This window comes from Rhinopithecus roxellana, chromosome 11 (assembly GCF_007565055.1).
Source record: "Rhinopithecus roxellana isolate Shanxi Qingling chromosome 11, ASM756505v1, whole genome shotgun sequence".
Classification (NCBI taxonomy): domain Eukaryota; kingdom Metazoa; phylum Chordata; class Mammalia; order Primates; family Cercopithecidae; genus Rhinopithecus; species Rhinopithecus roxellana.
The window spans coordinates 66,135,514-66,151,728 of record NC_044559.1 but is presented as its reverse complement, the minus strand read 5'-3'; the positions used below and the strand labels follow the sequence as shown (position 1 = coordinate 66,151,728).

The following is a 16,215-nucleotide window of genomic DNA, read 5'->3' as shown; positions in this document are numbered from 1 at the left end:
GAGTTTCACCATGTTGCCCAGGCTGGTCTCGAACTCCTGACCTCAGGTGATCTGCCCGCCTTAGCCTCCCAAAGTGTTGGAATTACAGAGGTGAGCCACTGTGCCCAGCCTACATATCATTTTTAAAAATATGATCAAGTTGTAACTAGTTAGAACTTTCTGCTTATCTTCTAAATAAAAACTGTTCTGTAGGTTTTTGCCTGTGATTCCAGAAAATCAAAAAATTTATCATCTTTTTCTCTTTATTTTTATTTGTGTGTGTGTGTAGAACTTCAACTTGTCATTAAATTTACAAATTTACCAGCAAGTTCTTATCTTCCTAGCATGCTTATTAAAAAGATTCCTTACATCTTCTTGGTAGTCTGCTAAAGCAGAAATGGTTTCTGTGATTATTACAGACTCTAATGTAGAAAATAAATAAATAAATAAAACATAGTTTTCTCCTGCTAGCTGCTATACCTTCAGTTATAATTTTATTTGCTTGATACATGGAAACAAATTGCAAGCTTTATGAGTATAACCATTTATTAAAGTTTGTCTTAAGAAAAAAATCCATAATGTTTTTCAAGTTGTAAACCATGACATTCAGAATAGTCTTCTGAAGCATTAAAACTATTTTTCATTAAGACCAAGAAAAATTTTTACCAAAAGAAACAAACTATTATGGGTTTTAATGATACAATTTTTCAACTACAGGGGAGGATATATTTCTTTTTGCTAATACTACCCTCTAGTGGAATAATGGGCAACAGAAAAGAGTGTGGTTTTGGCGTGCTGAGCGTATCCTTAATTTAACTGCAGAATAGAGCATTTGCACAGAAGCTGATTTAGGTATATTTTTCTTCAGATGTCCCTGAGCATAAATAAAATTAACTGTTGATTATGCTTGTTAGCATTGCATTTCTTTTTTTTTTTTTTTTTTTTTTTTTTTGAGACGGAGTCTCGCTCTGTCGCCCGGGCTGGAGTGCAGTGGCCGGATCTCAGCTCACTGCAAGCTCCGCCTCCCGGGTTTACGCCATTCTCCTGCCTCAGCCTCCCGAGTAGCTGGGACTACAGGCGCCCGCCACCTCACCCGGCTAGTTTTTTGTATTTTTTAGTAGAGACGGGGTTTCACCATGTTAGCCAGGATGGTCTCGATCTTCTGACCTCGTGATCCGCCCGTCTCGGCCTCCCAAAGCGCTGGGATTACAGGCTTGAGCCACCGCGCCCGGCCAGCATTGCATTTCAATACATTTCTCCTCTTGAAATAATGCATTGTGGAAAAATTGTATGCAGCTGGCTGCATTTGTAGCCACAATAAAAGATTATAACCCCAAAGTATGTACCACGTGTCATTAAAAGAAATACTACTACAATAACTATGTTAATTTATTCTTCATCCTGTCAATAGAAAATAAAGGGGGAGGAGAACCAATCTTTTCATAGTCTTCAGTCATTTACAGCCTTAGGTGTGTGTCTAGTCAGTTTGTGAATCCACCGTAATTTAAGTTAGAAGATGAATCCAATTAATACTTCCCAAGCAAATAGAAACTTCATTGTATTCAACACTGTGAACAACCGTGTTGACATAATTGGAAAAGTATATACATTTTGTTTGTTTGTTTGTTTCTGAAGAATCAAGTTTTCCAAAAAGTACCTTGTGACATTAAGGTTTTAAATTTCCCCTGAGAGTAATAAAGAATAAAATGTATAAGAACATAACGAGCTCAGTGGAAACTCACACATGGAAAAATTGCAGTGTTGGCCTCCTTCCTTTCTAACCTTCAGAAGTTAAAATTTAGGGGTGCTACAGGATTTCCACACCCTTAGTTACCACATCCCCACTCATTAAGTTAATTGACACTCTTGGAAAGAGCACAAAAAGTGTGAATGCCAATGTTTTACATATTTACCCCTTGCATGGAGCCTCAAGATCAATATCCTTCACAATCCTCATTATAGAGAACCAAAGCTTCTAGGTTCATTTACTTGTTCAGATTCTAAAGTCCATAATTTATTTTAAAAATCTTTTTCATAGAAGAGATTGTGAATACTATATTTCAAAACAGAAGAAATGGTATCTTTTATTTTTCAGTTTTGTGTACAGTTCAAGTTCTCCTATTGGTGTATGCAGGTTTATTTATATTGACTACTCAGAACCCAACTCTATAGTTAATATAAAAGGAAGGACTGTTTGATAGTAAGAAATAATTATTCTGACTTCTTTGCAAAAAGAGAAGTTTACGATCTGTTAATTTATGTATATCCAACTTAATACTGTACAGGAAAATTGTTGTGTCTAAGCAAATATCAAAGAATATGTAGAATTTTTTAAATTTTGTTTTTACTAACAAGTGAGAAAAAGGTGACTTGGAGGGAAGAACAGATAATTAACAAATTTAGGTTTCAGATCAAATATGTTTGACCCACACTTCCCAAAACACTGTAGGGGTGTAAGGATTATTAAAATACTATAAAAAAATAAATCTGCCATATGAATAAGCATTATTTATTGACAAAATATAATATACAATTGTCTATAAAAGATAAGATGATTCAGAAAAAAATAGTTTTGCTTTCAGGGGACTTGATTTATTATTTTAGCTCTGACAAAAAAGTAGATTAATTTAGTTAAAGTCACTAGCCTATCTGCAGATCAGTATTTTTACTAGCTTAATGGCAGTTAAATGACACAGACAGGGACATCTTTTCCTTGAGTCACAACAGTATCTTCACTGAAGTGCTAAATACCTGATGCAAATGGGAAATACCTGATAACTATTTATTTAATGAACTTGACAATGCATGAGTAACAATGTATATATAGCTCCAAACTGGAAAAATAAAATAAGATACATATAAATTGCTCTGAAAAAAATTCAGTAAATTAACATTTTTTTCTGTGTATAAATATGTCTAATCTTAAGTGTCATTATTGTAGTGCACTGCAGAGAAAATCTCCTTTTATCATGTAAAATGGCAACAAAGGATATTTCTCAGTTTGTATCTGAAATGTTCTAATCATAGTATTATGTTAAGTATATAAAATAATTTACATAGCTACAAAAACATATAAAGAGCATTTTTTAAAAAAAATCCTTTACTCCTGCTTCACAGAATGTAGCTTTAAAAGAAACTTGTTCTTGTTTTCAAATGTTAAAATTTTACCACTTACCATTAGAAGTTTGAAAAAATTCAAGGGTCACTTCAGTCTCCAAAAGGTATGTTTTTGAGGGTGAAAAGCTTTATTCCAGGGGAATGGCCTTCAGTTGATATCCACACATTAATATTGTATGAGAACTCTGGCAGTTTCCTCCGAGGTGCCAGTCTGAAGTGAGAGTAATGGAATTGAGAGGATGGAAGGCTGACAGTGGCAAATGAGTTGTGTGATATGAAGAGTGGGAGTCAATCTAGTAACTGTATCCCTAACTTGGTTTCAACGGAAGTAATAAACTCCTAATTGTGTTTTACAGGATATGAATGATTATCCTCCTGTCTTTAGTAAACGAATATACAAAGGGATGGTGGCTCCAGATGCAGTCAAGGGTACACCTATCACAACAGTTTATGCTGAAGATGCAGACCCTCCTGTAAGTAGAAGGCATTGATTAACATTCTGAACTGTACTGAGAAAAATCCTTAACACTCATAAATGACCCAATCACAAGACAGCAAAAGTAGTCTCTGTGAATTTCACCCTATTTATTCATACATTTTATGTTATTTTGCTTATTTCATACACAGGTACAGAGCGTATTTCAAACGACTATTATTGAACCTAGACAATAAAGAATATGCTTTTTGTTTTTCTAGAATGCACAATGTAGTATTTACTAATTTATCTAACAATGATAAATATAGGTAAAAAGAATTGTCTACATTTGTAAGCTTCACTTAATCTGGATATGTTTTCAATTTATGTATTTTCCATTGTATGCATATACGACTATTTTGTTAGCAAACTCCAAATCAACACATCACATAAAACTTATATTGAATATGTTTATTTTGGTAAATTAAAAAGCTTAAGATTGCTTATAGAAAATAAGTAACAGATTCTTTTATCATACAGAACTTTACTTCTTTTGAGAATTCCAAATTATCTTTCAAGGCAAGGTTTTTAATTATTATTAGAGCAGGAGTGATAAAATACCATATAGAATTAAAAGTATACATATAAAAATGCTTTCTATAAATACCTTGATTGTTTTCTAAATATTAATTATTATCCTAAGAACTCAATGATGACTGAAATTTTTCTTTGAGTGTGTAGATTCACACTGTAAGTCGGTGGCTGATAAATTTTAGAAAAATACAAATAAAAGTTAAATTAACTATTTTAGAAGAGTAAGTTTTTACCCTTATTTTATGTTGGTACCATAAAGACAGAATAATTATTATTCGGATAGGCTTGCCAAGTGTTTTCTACTCTGTTACTGTTATAAATGTTTATTAGTTAGAAGAAAATAGTTTCAATTTCATATTCTTCAGGGATCTTGTGCCACTACCTGGGGCTGTAAGTATGCATCTTAACACTGTAGGTTTATTTGATAGTCTCTCTTCCAAGCTAGAATGTAAGGTCCTTGAGGGCAGGAATCAAAATTTATTTCAGTTTGTATTTCCATGTCTAACTCTAAGCCTGCTACTTACTAGTCTGCCAGGAAACATTTGTTGAGTAATTGAATAGGTGAATACATAAATGGTTATTCTGTATTCTTTAGGATTGACAAAATGTGCCAGATTTTCAGAAATTTAGTTTTATACTACCCTAGAAAAAATTCTTAATCTCTCCAAGACTTAGTTTGGCCATTTAAGGGCTATGAGAATTAAATGATTGATGTGTATACATGCTCAACCAGGCTTCTGCACCGCATATATTAGGTATTACTATTATTAAGCAATAATATTTTCATTTCTAGAAGTTGGCCACATCGTTTTCAAGGCATCCTCTTTCTTTTGAATGAAGTGAGAACCACTCATTTTAAACTATAAAATGACACCACCAAAACTTTTTGAACTATCAGAGAAACTGGAAAAACTCTGAAAGCCAGAGAGAGCGTTGTTGTTGAATATAAATTAAGAATTATAAAATACATGTTTTGGAAAACTGAAGTGCTCCAGAGGGAGGAAAGACATGTTCCAGGCACTTTTCCCCCTACTGAATTAAAGCTGAGAGGATCTGTTTTTTCTACCTTGCTTTTGTGACAGCGTTGACATTATGTAGTTCACATGGGACATGGATAGTGAATGACTGATCATTTTGGAAATTAAAAATGACTGACCTATTATTTCTTTTAACCACAGACGTCTCATTCCCAAATTTGACAAAACAAAACTGCAGGTGTAATGTTTATTTGCATGGTTTTGTTCTTTTTGAAACTGCTTTTATGAGGAGATTTGGGGGAACAAGGTTAAATGGTAACAGAATAGTGTCCTTTGTGAGTATGTGAACATGGAATAATTGGGATAAATAAATAGGGTTTATGTTTCATCTTCACTTCATCTCCAAGAAGTGAAGCATTATTCATACCATTCCTTACATTTGACATATTTTAGGAATTTATAAGGTTCTTATTTAAAGTAGGGTAGTAATTGGAACATGTTTAATATGAACAATTTTGACCAACTTTCATATATATTTTATATATATATATATATATATATATATATATATATGCATTGTGAGAATTATGTAGACATTTAAGACTTCTTTTTTCAGGCTTTGATACTGATTTATGAAATAAATATGCTCCATAAAACTTCTTATAATTTTTAATAGTTATGGACTTTAAAATGAGTTCCCAAATACTTAGTATTCTCACTATACTTTTTCAGAAAGTATACATATAAAGATAAAATCATTACAACTGTGAAGTATTTTATTTCCCTCTTGAGATTTTGAGAGCTATTGTAGCCTTTCAGAGTTTAGATGAGCTACCTGAGGAATTATTTGCAAAGCGGTTTTAACACCCAGCTGTCAAGGGTACTTTTGTTGATCTCTAGAGAATTAAAAAAAAAAAAAAAAAAAAAAAAAAGGCCAGTTCCTCTTTTCTATAATGTATATCTGTGTTTTATTAAAATGTCATGATGTTACCCAACATATTATGTAATTATGGACATCTCCCAATGCTTAACCCTCCAAATAGTCATTCTGTTGCAATCTATTAGTGGAGGGTGTTAACAGTAGAAAGAAAGTCATCTTCATCTGTAATTTGCTGCTTGCTTGGTTTCATGTGCCATAGTTAAAACTATTCAGGACCAAGAGTGTTATAAAAATGTATTTTTCTTTCCAGATAATATAGTTTTTCTGTATCATTTTCAATTGATATCACTACTGATCTATTTTTCATGACTCACTACATACTGGCTTGTGTTATTCTGTATTGATTTAGGTTATTGCTAGCAATGTAGCAGAAACTCTGATTTTTAAGATCTGCAGCTACTATGATTTCTCACCCAGGAGCATGAGGAGGGAATACAGACAGCTCAGTGTTGTTGTTGCTTTTTTTCCCCTTAACATCAAAGCTTTTAGGGAAATAATCAAGAACTATTTTTACTGTGAATGTCAGCTTGTGAAAATTGACATGATATAGTCCCAGCCTGACTCCCATTGGTCTCAAATACTTAATTAGAAAGAAGGCACACCATGAAACAGTTGGGGCTTGATCTTTAAAACAGCAATGGAATATAATTAGATTTGAAAGTGTAAACAGGTATAAAAGGGAAGGGAATTATAAAAGGGAAGGGAATTATATTTCCTAGGCATAATAATTTATGATGTCTTAATTATATTTCCTAGGCATATTTACAACAGCTATTTATATTTTCCGTATTTAAACCTATGTATGACATAAACACTCCTTTTATATTCTGACCCATCCACTCTTAACCTCTTCATTTGCTGCATCTCTTAGTTAATTATGTCTTCAATTTATTGAGGTTATACACTTTGTAAGTTCTTAGTGAAAAATGATTATATTATTAATAATACTTGAAATTAATATTAGAATTAATAATTCAGATGTAAATAATGCTCTTTTAATTTAGAAACTGTCATACTTACCAGAGCTAAAGGGGCATTTTTCTTTTGCTCTAAATGGAAATGTGGGTAAAATGTGTTTGCTTCAACCTTTACAAAAGTGTCCTTCAGATCCCATAATGTATTACTAAATAAAACTAAAATCTAGCCTGAAAAATCTCCATACTCACATACTTAGGAGGTAAACAAACTAAAAGCCTAACTTCAGTAGCATGTTTCCCTATAACAACAGCTTAGTCTCAGCCAATCCCAGTAGCTATACTTTAATCACTCACAGACGGCCAACTGTTTAAACTTTGTTTAAATAAGGCAAATGCTGAGCTGTAACCAATGCAGCTGTTTCTGTATCTCAGTTTTGGTTTTTGCACATCACATTTTTTCCCCATAGATGTTTGACCTTGCAACAGTGCCAAAGTCTCTATGAATTTTCTTTGATTCTAAGGGCTGATTTGCAAATCATTTTTTTTTTTTCTTTTCTCCAACTCTTAAATTTGTCTAAAGTTTTTCTTTTAACAGTATCAATAATTTACATATTTTGGGGGTAGGGAATAAGAATATACCTCACAGAATCTGGGTCCCAATATACTTTCAACAAGACAGGTTTCCAAGAAAATTGAGTGAGATATAATAGGCTTTCTCTGGGACTGGCCCACAGACCTCCTTTATGGCTTAAATGATATTCTTTATTCTGAATGTCTTGCCAGAGGAAATGGAAACAGACCCTCTGAAAGGGTATCATGGCTTCTCATGACCTGGATTCTTGGCCTTAACACCCTCTAAGTTAAGCCATTCATAATTCCTGGTCTTATCTTTGTCCTCTTTGCAATTCGTTCATTTTCTTGCATGGTGACTATGTTTGGACGGTTGCCCTACAATCAAACACAGACCTAACACAGCCTAGACAACTGTGTCACAGCCTGACACATGAGGTCAATTTTAGGACAAATTAAATTTGAAATTATTTTAAGACATCTATGTGCAACTATCTATAGAATGATAAAAATTAGCACCCACACCCTCCCCCATCCCCTCAGCTTCAGGTGTGGAGGATGGAGGCTGAAAGAGCTGTACCATGGGGCTGGCAGAAACCTTATCTGTTGCCCAGTTATCAAACCAAGGAGTACATGAAACCTAACTCTGAAAGGAAGCTAGAGGCAGATGGCAGCATGAGGCTAAGGTTGCCTTCACAGAGATCGGCAACTCGGTGAGGAGGACCTTATAGATGATAGGTATTGAGTTGCCGCAGCTAGTTTGATCTGACGTGGGGATGATGTGGTTGCATTTAAAGGGCCTGGGATGGATCAGGCAGAAAATATCAGACTAAGAGCTTAAAAAAGAAATGTGAACACAGGAGTTACCTGAAATGAGGTTCAAACTCTGAGAGTAAATCCATTCTCCAAGAATGAAAACATAATCAGATAAGAGACAAACCTGGAAATAGACTCTCAGAATTTGGGGATACATCAGGGACTGATTAGTGGAAAGAGCCAGAGAAAGTAAAGACTGACAAGATGGAAAGGAAATATGCTAGTGATGCAGTACAGGTAAAAAGAAATTTTCAATGGAGAGAAGGAAATGAATGGTGAAAAACTTTGCAGACAGGGCAAGGACAATATAAAGGAAGGACCATAGTTCTGTTGATTCGGAATCCATGGGCGGCCTTCATGGTAAATTGGCCTCTGGTCTCCTGATGCTGCCTTCTTAGTCTTTTAGTTTTCATGTGTCTGAGTCATTTGGGGATATGACATTTATTTATAACTCACCTTTTTGTTTTTAACTGTGTAAGTTCATTTTCATTCTTTGAAGAATTAGTCACGTACATTTTCTTTAAAAATAATTTATGGTGCCTTAATTATATTTCCTAGGCTTATTTACAACAGCGTTTTATATTTTCCATATTGAAACCTATGTATGACGTACAACACTCCTTTCATATTCTGACCCATCCACTCTTAAGCTCTTCATTTGCTGCATCTGTTTATTTATGTCTTTAATTTATTGAGGATATACACTTTGTAAGTTCTTATATGACACTTTTTTTTGCTTATGCTTGTAAAACTTGAAAGACTACTAGAGTCTTGGGTCAATTTTTTTTCCCTTTAAAGCTATATAGACGATGTTTCACTATTTTTTATTATTTAATAAATTATAAGATGTGAAGCCAAATTAATTTTTCTTCATTTTTTAATATTTTATCTTTATCTGCTTATAAAAATCTCCATTTTTATATTAAAGTTTTTTACTAGTACATATTTAGATATTCTTTCTTTGTATGAATTGTGTCTGGTGTATGATGGCCCCTCCTATGCAAATTTATACAGTTTACCAGCTCAATAAAATTTTAAATGGTTTCAAGGGTGTGGGCTCAGGAGCAAGAATGTCTGGTTTCAACTTTAAAAACTCCCACTGACTAGCCCTGTGGCCTTGGTCAAGTCACTTAATTCACTGTAACCCTCAGTTCCGGCATCTGGAAAATGAGAACAAAAATAGCACAATTAAAACTTTATACCCTGTGAACAGCCACTCCTTATATCCCCTTTCCCTTAGTCCCTGACAACCACCTCTGCTTCTCTGAGTTTGACTGTTTTCCATATCTCGTGTAAATGCAATCATGCGGTATTGGTCCTATGACTGGCTTAGTTCACTTAGCATAATGTCCTCAAGATTCCTGCACATTGTTACAAATGGCAGTACTTCCTTCTTTTTAAAGTTGAGTAATGTTCACTTGTATGCATATACCACATTTTCTTCATTCATCTATCAATGAACATTTAGGCTGTTTCCACATCTTGGATATTCTGAATAATGCTTCAGCACACATGAGAGTACAGATAGATATCTCTTCAAGATCCTGATTTCAGATCTTTTGAATAAATTCCCAAAAGTGGAACTGCTGGATCATATGATAGTTATATTTGTAATTTTTTGAGGAAACCCCATACGGTTTCTCATATTGACAGTGCCATTTTACATTTCCACCAACAATGCACAAGTGTAGCAATTTCTCCACATTCTTGCTTTTTTAAAAATATTTTTTTAAATAACAGCAATCCTACAAGGCATGAGGTGATATCTGATTGTAGTTTTGACTTTTATTTCCCTGATGACTAACGATGTTGAACACGTTTTTATGTACTGTTGGCCATTTGTATGTCATTTTTTTTAAGTGTTTGTTCAAATCCTTTACCCATGTCTTAATTGAGTTATTTGTCGTTTGTTTTTCTGGTATTGTTCTAAGGATCTGCTTTCCAACATTGTGACTATAGTTAACAATACTGTGTGATACACTTAAAAAATTTGTTTAGAGAGTATATTTCATGTGTTCTAAAAACAAAAGAAATACTTCATAGGGTTGCTCTGAGGTCGAAATGATGTAATTTATGTGGAACAGTTGGTGCCTATCATATAGTAAATAATATATATTAACTATCTTTTTTAATGTTTACTCTGACCTTTTTTATGCTTTAAGTCTATGAGATCTGTCATCCATATTAATATTTTGTGATCTGCTTCCTTCTCTTTATGCTTCTCCCCTGCATTCTGGAAAATCCTATAAAGATCAGAGGTCCAGGAACCGAGCATAAGTTGTATAGAAGAAGGGGGTGGCATAAGGTACTGGGGTGTCAGGAAGGTGCTGTGCCTCTGAAACATGACCATGACAATTTTTTCCCTGCTTGATCTTTTCTCGGGGTGTGTTTATAATCTAAGGACTGAACCTGAGTATTCTGTTTCGAAGTTTCCCTTTGACTAGACTACCATTGTAGCTAAATGCTACAGCTTGTTTGGCTTCACACCTGGCTGTTTCACTCATCATGATAATGCAGAGCACGCCACCCCATCCTCTCTCCAACCCCAAGCCATCTTTACTACAGAGTCAAGTAAAAGCATTCAAGACAATGCAATTGTCAGGAACATTATCTGTCATATTAGGAACTTTCTAACGTATCACAGAGATTCCTATACAACTGTGATCATTAGTTACTGTGAAGTACCCTGTGAACTTCTGGCACGGCAGGATTTGATTAACACATAGCAAAGAGAATGAAGTGTAAGAACTGAGTGCTCAGTGAAAACAGTGAGAAAAAGAAAGCAATACCATTACACATTTTTTTTTAAGCACACAGTAGCATCTACAGGTTTTCCTACAAAAATAATTCTTAGTAAACAACACCAAAATCTCACTGTTCTACAATGGCAAAGATCAATATTTTTATTTATGGGTCTGTGAGGCAGCTAGGAATTGGCTGACTTTGACTAGGCTCATGCCTATTCCACTTACCTCTTTCTGCAGGGACGCATGGCTAACCAGGCCTGCTTTTCACGTGATAAGAACAGAATCCTAAGAGAACTTACCTAACCACATGATGACATGTAAAGACGGCTCCCATGTCACAGTTCTTCGTGTCTATTGACCAAAGCAAGTCACATGGCCTAGCCCAAAAAATCAGTAGAACAGGAAGTGGAAGAAAGGGGAGGGGATATTTGCTAAACTATAATAAAATGTACCATAAATGGTTCTACTTAAAAGATACTCTTTAAATGTATTAAAAGAAATTGCCACTGGTGGCAAAGAGAGGTAAGAAAAGAAGGTATGAAAATAAAAGGAGAGAAAGAAATGAATAAACAAATATGCCTTGAAGACCCATCAATGATAATGTTTCATAAACTATAGATTATATTTAACTCAAATCTGTGCCCTTGAGATCCAAACAATAAAAATTCCTCAAGATTTACTATATATTTGTGCATTGAATATTATTTAAAGAGCTTCTATTATATAAGAGATGCTAGATTAAGCAATAAGGGAAAACTGTCACGGTTCCAAGCCCCAGTGTTTCAAACTTAAAAGGATAAAAGTTAAGTCAATCAAATAAGGCCAGCCACGGTTGCTCACGGCTGTAACTCCAGCACTTTGGGAGGCCCAGGCGGGTGGATCATGAGGTCAAGAGATCGAGACCATCCTAACTGACACGGTGAAACCCCGTCTCTACTAAACATTACAAAAAACTAGCCGGACGTGGTGGTAGGTGCCTGTAGTCCCAGCTACTCTGGAGGCTGAGGCAGGAGAATGGCTGAACCCAGGAGGCAGAGCTTGCAGTGAGCGGAGATCGTGCCACTGCACTCCAGCCTGGGGAACACAGCGAGACTCCGCCTCAAAAAAAAAAAAAAAAAAAAAAAAAAAGAGAAAAGAAAAGTACTTAGAAATATTTAGGGTTCTGTGAAACCATATAAGAGGGAGCATGATTGTATCTAGAGAGTCAAGGGAGGTTCTAGAAGTGATTCTGAGCTGAGATCTGAAGGTTATGCCAAGACAAAGTAACGTAGCAAAAGAATCTGGCCCTGAAACATGAGGAAGAACAATAAGTTTCAAAGATCCAGGGCCATTTTGTTTTTCAGGAGGATGGAGAGGGAAACCTAGTTGGATCCTGCTTAATCTGGTAGATTGTGAAGACAGTATTAAGAATCGTTTTATCCCAAGAAAAATGGAAGGGATTTAAGGCATAGAATATGGGGTCACTAATTACTAGCTCAGGTAAGATTCATCTCTTAAGTTCCTTTGACTACATGAATGTTTTGTATTAGGAAAGTCTGAAGGTGTGCCAAATGACAACTTCATAAACTTAACCGTGTTTAAATAAATACATTTTACAAGGGATGTGTTATTTGATGCCTTTAAGGGTCGAGTTACAATTATCTTCGAAAAGCACATTTCCCAAAACATTTAGTGGTAAATAGCCTTAAAGCAAATATTTTTTACAATCTTTAATAGCTGTGTCAATATCCTATCTATAGAAACTGAACTATATAAATACCTTATATTAAGTGTCAAACTGCATAAGGAACTTGCCAACATGTTGTCAAAACATATTGATCATTCCAGATGTTAAAAACAGGGAAGAGGGAGGAAGAAGTAAAAAAAGCACATGACTTTCTTACTGGTTACATGAAGAGTTTGGCCTGCTGTTTCTTTTCTTTTTTTTTTTTTTTTTTTTTTTTTCTGTTTTCTCCTTTAAGGATACCTTGACATCCAGTTAAATTCACTAAAATATGGCCGGGCGCGGTGGCTCAAGCCTGTAATCCCAGCACTTTGGGAGGCCGAGGCGGGCGGATCACGAGGTCAGGAGATCGAGACCATCCTGGCTAACACGGTGAAACCCCGTCTCTACTAAAAACTACAAAAAACTAGCCGGGCGAGGTGGCGGCGCCTGTAGTCCCAGCTACTCGGGAGGCTGAGCCAGGAGAATGGCGTGAACCCGGGAGGCAGAGCTTGCAGTGAGCTGAGATCTGGCCACTGCACTACTCCAGCCTGGGCCACAGAGCGAGACTCCGTCTCAAAAAAAAAAAAAAAAAAAATTCACTAAAATATGACTAAGTCACATGCCTGCAAAATATATATATATATATATATAGTGTGTGTGTGTGTATATATATATACACATATATATAATACACATGAGTTAAACACAAGCACCAACACTAGTGACATTAGTCAATAATTTTCATAAACTCTACAGATGTTCACCAAACCTAACGTGTATATATATGTAGATATACATATATATACACATAGATAAACATAGATATACATATATGTGTATCTACATATATACACACTTTATATGTATATATACGTATATATACACACACACATGTATACGCACACACATATATAAATATATGTATATACACACACACACCAAAAAACCACTTTGTAGTAATTCCTTTATAGTAATTCCTGATGTTAAGTCATACTTGGGAGATTTTGTGAATTGCATTGTTACAAAATAAATCAGAGTAGTTGCTTCAAAGACTTTGGGAAAAATAATTTTGCAAACCCTGTCGGGGTAAAATTTTTGTGTTCTTGAAAACAAATTACTTAATGTTTGTTTTTAATGATAATAGTAAGTTTAGTATTCCCTGATACAATATGATGGCTATAATTATGAAGAAATTATGAAGGAAACGATGTGAGCCTGAATAAGTAATTTCTTGATAATTATGTTTTTAAGAAAAATGACTAAATCAAGATGTCCCCTGATATTAAGGACCTAATTATTTGGGTCCATTATATTCTCATTGAAATTCCCTAAATTTTCAAGTTTGAAACATCCTTCATACAGGTATGCAATTACCTTCTGTAGTAATTAATTATATTCTCACTATAATGAAGCTGAAACATATAGTGTTTAACACACTATAAGAACAGAAATCAAAAGTAGAAAACATGATAAATAATGAAGAAAATAATTGAAATCTTATTCTATTTTTTCGTGTAAATTTACATTTATTCTGCTATATTAATTATTCCCACCTTATTATTGTGTAGAATTATATCACATTTTGATTTTAAAAATCTAACGTGAGCATCATCATTAATGCAGGATTTATCTGCCATGTATTATTCATATTAATACAGACATAAGTAAATATTCATATTCATAATTATTGAATTCTACACAATTCAAATTTAGCAGATAAAAGGACATCACAAAGCTGATATCATTCCTCTCATATTTTGGAAACCACATAATATTTAAATGTTACCTACTACCCCCAATCATATTTAGAAATATACCTAAGTCATGAACCAAAAAAAAAATGATTCCTTCATAATAGACGTCATAAATCATGTTCTTCCTGAGTGCCGTTAGGTTTGGTGAACATCTGTAGAGTTTGTGAAAATTATTGACTGATATCACAAGTATTGGTGTTTGTGTTTAACTCATAAAAATTATATTGTACAGCAGTTAATTAACTTCTTTAAACCTTGTATCCATATAGGAATAAGAAGATCTATTTCACTGGATTACTGTTTGGGCTTAATGGAGAATGACACACTTAGCTTATGTGAAGCACATTGATATTAGTTAATTTTTCCTCTTCTTTCTCCTCACTTTCAGAGTGATGGAAAAACACAACTTTGCCTCTAGTTTGGTATAGTGCTTACATCCTTATCAACTGTGAACTTTAGGATATTAATGCCTGGACTCTTGAAGTAATTTTGATGTCATCTATGGCACTGTAATATTTGAGAAGAAAGTTTTCATGAAAATATGCTTATAGGGTCTTTAGAATCCCACACATTTTTAAAAGATACATATTTTAATAAAGTTCTTACTGAAAATTAGTAAGACTTTTTGTTTAAAAGACAGCTTTCAATTTATGTAACTTCCTACTGATACTTGTCTACTTTTACCCCTTGCTTAAAATCCTAATAAAATTAAGTTTTTATATTTTTCTTTCTTTTTTTTTGAGATGGAGTCTCACTCTGTCACCCAGGCTGGAGTGCAGTGGTGTGATTTCAGCTCACTGTAACCTCCAGCCCCAGGGTTCTAGCAATTCTCCTACCTCAGCCTCTCAAGTAGGTTGGATTACAGGTGCCTGCCACCATGCCAGACTAATTTTTTTGTATTTGTAGTAGAGACGGAATTTCACCACATTGGCCAGGCTGGTCTTGAACTCTTGACCTCAGGTGATCTACACACCTCAGCCTCCCAAAATGCTGGGATTACAGGCATGAGCCACCACACCTGGCCTAGCTTATCATTTAATACTCAAATGATATACTAAATTAGACTAACACAATTACTGTACTCGCTATGAAATAAAATACACTTTGTGTATTTTGTGATTTGTGAGTGTCTGCAGTGAGTTATAAAGTCTGCTTTACTATAAATCTTAAGATCTGTTCTCTAGTTGTAACACCTCCATTGAATAGCACCACATGCTTCCTTTTGACAGTTTTAATCAGAAATTTTGGGAGATAATTGTGTTTTTATGTGTACCTTCTGTCTCTCCAACATGTCCAATTGTGAGGTCCATAAGTACAAAAGCATACCTTGTTTTTCTCATCCTTGCCCACCAACTTGAGAGACAAATATGAGAAACTGTCAATGAGAAAATGAACAGATATTTATGGGTTATAAATTGAAAACTTCCCAACAATTTATCCACATTCTTAGGTAAATGAATTCTTAGAGGACAATATGGTTTTGCTGTGTCCCCACTCAAATCTCATCTTGAACTGTAGTTCCCATAACCCTCACGTGTAGTGGGAGAGACCCAGTGGGAGACAATTGAATCATGGGGGCGGTTACTTCCATGCCCTTCTCATGATAGTGAGTTGGTTCTCACAAAATCTCATAGTTTTATAAGAGATTTTTCCCTTACTTCACTCTGCACTTCTCTTTGCTGTC

The 16,215-nt window shown here is 34.6% G+C and overlaps 1 protein-coding gene across 12 annotated transcripts in view; it reads left to right on the top strand.

The window, feature by feature from the left end:
* PCDH15 (protocadherin related 15) overlaps nucleotides 1–16,215 on the top strand; it is a 1,888,416-nt gene that overhangs the window by 1,700,301 nt on the left and 171,900 nt on the right. For all 12 annotated transcript variants that reach the window (XM_030941315.1, XM_030941316.1, XM_030941314.1 and 9 more), the window contains one exon: nucleotides 3,453–3,569. In XM_030941315.1, coding sequence (XP_030797175.1) covers nucleotides 3,453–3,569 — 117 coding nt within the window. The remainder of the gene's footprint in view (nucleotides 1–3,452; nucleotides 3,570–16,215) is intronic.